Source organism: Nicotiana tomentosiformis, chromosome 12, assembly GCF_000390325.3.
Source record: "Nicotiana tomentosiformis chromosome 12, ASM39032v3, whole genome shotgun sequence".
In the NCBI taxonomy this organism is placed as follows: domain Eukaryota; kingdom Viridiplantae; phylum Streptophyta; class Magnoliopsida; order Solanales; family Solanaceae; genus Nicotiana; species Nicotiana tomentosiformis.
Genome location: NC_090823.1, coordinates 90,589,445 through 90,596,742, shown reverse-complemented (window position 1 = coordinate 90,596,742; position 7,298 = coordinate 90,589,445). Strand labels below are relative to the sequence as shown.

General features: G+C 35.1%; 1 protein-coding gene across 1 annotated transcript; it reads left to right on the top strand.

The window, feature by feature from the left end:
- The first annotated feature begins 1,977 nt into the window (after positions 1-1,977).
- Positions 1,978-4,612, top strand: LOC104104580 (purine permease 3-like). The gene is made up of 2 exons (XM_009612711.4): positions 1,978-2,817; positions 4,131-4,612. Exons 1-2 carry the CDS (start codon positions 2,107-2,109, stop codon positions 4,476-4,478), a joined length of 1,059 nt encoding a protein of 352 aa, XP_009611006.2. The 5' UTR covers positions 1,978-2,106; the 3' UTR covers positions 4,479-4,612.
- Positions 4,613-7,298: the final 2,686 nt, after the last annotated feature.

The window sequence follows — 7,298 nt, the reverse complement described above, 5'->3', positions numbered from 1 at the left end:
AACCTCAACCAAACATACCAACCAATCCTAAAACACCATACGAACGTAGTCGAGCCCTCAAACCACATGAATAAATCACGAATTACCCTCCAATTCAAACTTAAAGAACTTGAAACTTCAAATTTTCACAACCGATGCCGAAACCTATCAAACCACGTTCGATTGACCCCAAATTTTGCACACAAGTCATATTCAACATTACGGACGTACTCCAACTTGTGGAATCAGAATCCGGCCCCGATATCAAAAATTCCACTCTCGGTCCAAATCTTCAAAAATTCGACTTTCGCCATTTCAAGCCTAAATAAGTTACAGACCTCCAAAACACAATCCGGACACGCCCCTAAGCCTAAAATCACCTAACGGAGCTAACGGAATCGACGGAACTCCATTCTGGAGTCGTCTTCATACAGTTCCGACTACGATCCAAATCCTAAGACTTTAGCCTCCGTTTAGGGACTAAGTGTCCCAAAACACTCCTAAAACCAAAACGAAATCTCTCGGCAAGTCACAATAGCATAAATAGATATGGGGGAAGCAATAAATAGGAGTTCGGGGCTATAACTCTCAAAACGAACGGTCGGGTCATTACAATAGGACTTCATATGTCTAAGATGTCATATTAATACTGATTTAACACGTCCATACTTAGTCTGAATTTACGGAATGCTACATACATCGTATTTAAATATTTTGTGTAAGAGAAACTGATCAGTCATATCCCAAAATTTCCAACAATTAAAGGCTTTTCTAATAGAAAACCCAGAACTAATGATCCGATAATAAGAAACTTGTCCAAACACATATTAATGAGGCCAACTAAGATGCAAGAGATATTGAAAAAGTACTCACTTTACATGACTAAATTTCTCCTTTCAATATTACTGAATAGATACGTATTCCACTCATTAAAACAAATAGACTAATTCAGTTTTATAACAAACCACCTACTGACTGGCTATAGGAAGGAACGAAACGGAACATTAATGTGAAATTTGGGACCTTTTTTTTCCTTTTATGAATTAGGTCTAAATTAAAAATAAATTCTTTTTTTGTTTAGGGTGTCATGGTCTAGGTAATTGTCTTGCCTATTTGTAATATATTTGGTCAAACTTTTAAAAAAAATAGAAGTGCCTTGAAATAGTGTGTGTGAATGCTGTTCTTTTATCAAAGAATCATTTCTAAATGTGGAAGATCCAAAAAGTAACTTGCTTTGAAATTTAAGTTATACTATCCTTCTTATAAATGTTATAATGCCTTTGTTATTAACATTTGTAAAATATTTTCCTTGATTATCTCATGCTTTGAAAGCTTACTTTATGTTTCCTTATTAATGACTTGAATAGTTGGAAATATTTTCACTTTTTCCTTTTCTGCCTATTTGTTAATTAATATATTGGTAAAACAGCTTAATGACCATCTAAACTTGTACCCGTTTGTTATTCCTGTAATTATAACTTACAGTTTATCTATTTAAATACCTCTACCTGACGAGATGATACTCCGAATAGAATCAATATATACCACGAGTTTCACTTCATTTTATTGAAGTAAAGAAAAAAGAATTTGAAAGATGTGGAGTCTAACCATTATGGCGCGTCCCTCCAACTCCAAGTTAGGTGGAGGTGGGGGAGTGGGGAAGACAGAAGACCATAGTTGACTACTAATAATTAACTAAAACCCACGTTTGTCCCATCCTTGTTAATTTGAATCCATATTTTTCTTTTCAAATGCAAAGCTCTATGCCAACCAGTAGCATAGTCCATGGTGGGCGTACTCGTTTTCCTAGAAACTCAACACAGCAATTTAATAACAAAATTACTCACAAACAATGCTTGTGTGTCCCTTTTTTTATTGTTATATTATTCCCTCGTGAATCATAAGAAAATTACTAGTACTACAATTAATTTAATCATGGAAAAGCCTTCTTAAACTGGGGCCACTCCATGTCGTGAAACAAATCGTGGAGATGTACTAACATTTCTCAATTATAAATAGATCTCATCACTACAAGAGGTCAAATAATCCAAACCTTTTCAGAAGAAGACCATTCAGCCTGAGCAGCAGAATACTCCAACTTAGTATCCAAATCTCTTTGAAAAAAATATGGAAGATAAAGGATTAAGCACCAATATGAGGAGAATCCTCCTAGTGATTAACTGTCTAATACTCGCTGTTGGTATTTGTGGTGGCCCTCTAATGATGCGTCTATATTATGTCGAGGGAGGTTCAAGAGTATGGCTTAGCAGTTGGTTACAAACTGCTGGATGGCCACTCACCCTTATACCTCTTGCCATCCTATACTTCTATCGTCGAAAAGTAGAAGGCTCTAATGCCAAGTTTTACTTCATAACACCCCGAATTTTCATTGCATCATTCGTCATTGGCGTTGTCACTGGTCTTGATGATTTTCTCTATTCGTGGGGCGGGTCAAAACTTCCTGTGTCAACTTCTTCACTTCTTCTTGCTGCTCAACTTGCCTTCACGTCAGTAGGTGCTTTCTTCATAGTGAAGCTGAAGTTCACACCCTACTCTATCAATGCAGTGATTCTGTTGACAGTTGGTGCTGTTTTATTGGGTGTTCGATCTAATGGTGATCGACCAGAAGGTGTGACAAGTAAAGCCTATATTCTTGGTTTTATGACGACACTTCTGGCAGCAGCTTTGTATGGAGTCATTTTGCCTTGTATTGAGTTGATTTATTTGAAGGCAAAACAAGTTATTACTGCTACGCTGGTATTGGAGATTCAGATGGTCATGTGTTTTGCCGCTACTGCTTTTTGCACTGTAGGAATGATCGCCAATAACGACTTTCAGGTACTTTTTTCTTCCCTTGTGACACATTTCTACTTATGCATCTTACTCATTTCATCGCATATGTGACACTATTTTTTTGTCGGTTTAACTTTTGTGTGTCGTCAAGTAAATTTGTTATAGTTATGTCATTTACAAGATAACTGCAAGTAATTTTTATAATACATTAATTGATAACGAGGTAAAAAAAATTGCAGTGTAAGAGTAAGTATTTTAAATCTTTATATATTAGTCTGTCCCAAGTAAAATAACACATTTCTGTATTTGAAAGTATTTGATATTAAACTTCTTGTTTAACTTTAATAAGAAGTTTTTTATAGCCACACAATATTAATACAAGTTTAAAATTAAAAGTTTGAAAAGTCTTAAAGACACACAAATATTATATAACATGTTTAAAACCCAAATTTCATTATTCTATTTTTCTTTCTTAAATTTCGTGCCAAGATAAATTACGGGATGAGTAACATATTTCTCTCGTTTGGTATTAATTATCATCAGATCCATAAGGCCTTCGAATCAGTACAAACTATCAACTTCTCTTTAGGTGATCTATTGGCGTACCCCCACGATGAAATGAAGTCCATCTTTACAGATTATTATTTACATTGGAAACTTCTTTGTTTTTGTTTTTGTTTCGTTTGTTTTATTCTTATTTCAATTCTCATAAAGCTTTCTGATCTTAACGAAGGAACTAGCGCAAAACCCTAAATTATTCATATCCCATAGAGGGTTGAAAACTCCACTTTGGGTGAAAATTATTTACATTTCCTAACTTTGCTTTAAAAATCAAACTCTCCCCTCAACTATGAAAAATTATCATTCTCTTTCCTTTATCCTATACAAAGTCTATGTTGCCCTTGTTATTTTCAATTCCATCCTCAATCTTTTTTTATTGTATATGCTATTTTATGATTTTACCTATAATTTAAATTATGCTATATCTTATTATAAATTATAATTTAAATTTATTAAAATTATAAATAGAATAGTCCTTTTGTAAATTTGTCATGAAATCTATCATACTTTTATGATTTTTATTTAATATAGCGCGCATTAAGTATATCTCTGTGTTACATTTTCATAATGTTAAATAGATAATCATTTAGAAGTTTGTTATAAAATTTGCCTTTATTTTTATATTATATTTGGATATGTACAAAATATTTGAAAACTGGAGCAGTACTAGATTCGATCAAATTTACCTAAATATGATGTATCATAAATACTTCCTCGGTTTCAATTTTGCTTTAGCTATAGACATTCTCTTTAAGGAGCAACTGAGCAAGGATTAACATATTGATCAAACTTTGCAGGCAATGTCAAGGGAGGCAAAACAATTTAACCTCGGAGAAGCAAGATATTATACAGTGATAGTATGGACTTCTATAATTTGGCAACGCTTCTTTGTGGGTGTTATTGGAGTCATTTACTGCTCTTCTTCTTTGATGTCTGGGGTTATGATCGCGGTTTTACTTCCGGTTACTGAAGTATTAGCTGTAGTTTTTTTTAGGGAAAATTTTTCAGGTGAAAAAGGCCTTGCTCTTTTCCTTTCTCTTTGGGGTTTCGTGTCATACTTCTACGGAGAGTTCAGACAAACAAAGAAGCAGAAGAACAAAAGTCCACAAATTGAGATGAAAACAACGCATACTGAGTCTGTTTGAATTATTGAGTCTTTTTCATATATTGTTCATGGTTATGGATAAAGAAATATTTATTTTTTTGTAGAAAATAGTGTACGTCGTTTTTACTTCATTGCTACTTTCTTATGTTTGTGAAAGGGTCTTTTTCTTTGAAATTTCTAATGTTTCTGTTAAATCTCTAATACAACACATGAAGATATGCAGTTTCCAATAAATGCTCATTTTTCATGACTAATTCAACATTACGACTATAACACCACTGTTAAATACTAATTAATTATAGGAACCCAACCCAATACAGTACCAACACAAGTCATGTAATAATACTAAGTTACATGATACTAGAAAGATGAATAGGACTAGATTGATATATGTATTCATGAACTGATTGTGAAAACTAAAACTTCAACGGTTTATGACATGCTAAGTAATCTAAACTGAGACTCATGGGCATCAAACCCAAGTCTATATTGATTACGCACTGAGCTCAGAACGTTCAGAATGAAAGTCATGAACGAGTTATGAAACTAGAGAATAGAAGTCGTGCAACTATTCAAGGAACTAGGCTTAACTATATTTCTGAGGCAATTAGTAACGTCGTAAAAGCAAACGTAGTGTAGGGAGAATCATTAACATTCTCCAACATAGAGAGTTAGCCTCACTTACCTTGATTCTGGCCTTTTAAGCATATCACAATGTTCATCACCTCTTTCAAAGATAATCTATGACAATATATATCAAGAGGAACCAATATTAGCACAAATGCTCATGTTTTAGTCACTTGGGCATTTTATCAAACACCTTACGCGCGTAAAGCCTCATAACCCTTATTAATGGTGTCTTTACACCCAACAACCATATTCTCTTACTCCTAGATAAATTCTAAAATCTCAAATTTCTTATAATCAATATCAATCTTCATCACCCATAAGAATAACAACACCCTTAACCAATAATCAACAATCAACAACCCAAACCTATGTCCGTTCATGATTTTCTATCAAATTCATCAACTCATATCTCATGAACTTAGAGTCTATAATTATTAATCCGATGCTATAATCAATTAGAGGGTGAAGATATTACTTTTTGACGTTCAATCCTCTTGAATTCGAGTTCTAGGGTTTCTTTTCTCAACAATGATGTCTCGGAAGAATATATAATGATTTGAAGGGTTTACCCATGTTAATAAGGTGTCGGAGACTTAAAATTAACTTAAAATCATCATTCGAACTTACCTTTTATGATGGAGGGATCTTGGAGGAAGTTGGGTTCTTGAGAACTTCCCTTCTAGAGCAAGTTTTCATGTTTGGGAGTGTGGGGGACGAGGTAGGGCTTTTAAAAATGACTTTCTGGGTGCTCTTCCACGTAGCTGAAGGCCCAACCGTACACCTGAACGCGCACCAAAGGCAGTGGCACTGCCACAAGTGTGAGGCCACGCATGGGAACAGCTGGGCACGCACACGAGCGCGTTGACTGTGTATTGTCCAGTAAAATGTGTATAACCTTTTGCACAGAGATCCGTTCGGGCTCCAGAATATAACATTGGAAAGGTACTTTAAAGGTCTATAACTTTTATGTTTTATGTTTTCCCAAATTCTCAACGGAAGGTCACGAAATTATGCTAGAAGATAGACCTTCCATAAACTTAGTAGATTTTATCGAAATGCACCTCACTCTCAGTCTTGATTCCAAAATAATTATTTTCACCCATAATCATCCCGATAGGTATCACAACATCAAATTCTCCCTCCGTGAATCGCCATGACGACACCTAGTCTCTACGACTAGGTAAGCCTAACACTTGCGGAAAAAAAATGAAACAAAAACATGAAAATTAACAACTAACGGTAACAGATGTTTTAATAAACAATTGAGATGCCGCTCGGAATATATATTAATCAACTCTCGAAATATACAAAATACTCTCAAGACCCGGAACACCGTAAGTCACAAGCTTCTATGAAGTTCTAACTGTTCTATACATTAGTATCTATAGAAATAAGAGAAGAATCAACATAGGGGATAGATGGGGACTCCAAGGATCTACAGATGCGGGCAGATGTACCTTGAAGTTCTCCGGAAACAGCAACGACTGCAACTAAGGACCAGGTTGGTAAAAGAAATCTAGATCTGCACATAAAAATATGTGCAGGAAAGGGCGTGAGTACACCATAGCGGTACCCCGTAAGTGCCAAGCCTAACCTCGGTAGAGTAGTGACTAGGTCAGGTCAGGCCCAATGGTATGTAATAACTAAAGCAGGAGAATATAACAGTATAATAAGAGACTGAAATTTAACAAAAAGAAAACACAGCGAAATAACAGTACAACACACAGGGATAAATAGTAGGGGGGATCTCCCGAGATACCGTCTCGTAATTCCAAAATAACTATATAGGGATAACTCCCAAGGTACCGCCTCGTAGTCTAAAAAGAAAATGTGCAGGGAGAACTCCCGATGTACCGCCTCGTAGTCTCAAAAAATAAATGTGCAGGGAGAACTCTCGATGTATCGCCTCGTAGTATCAAAATTAAATGTGCAGGGAGAACTCCCGAGGGACCACCTCGTAGTCTCAAAAGTAGACACACAGCTCAAACCGATAAATACCACAGTTAACAACAAGAGTTCTACAGTTAAGACTGATAAAAAACAAGGAAAAGTAGGAAATCAACTAGGCATGCTTCACAGAGATCAAATAAGCAGTTAAAGCACGTAGATATGCGATATTAGACTAAACAGGATAACTACACATATTGGAATAGCTCAAATAAGAATGGAAACATACTAATACTCATAAAAAATATAACTCAATTTAAAAGGAAAAACAACTTGATACTCA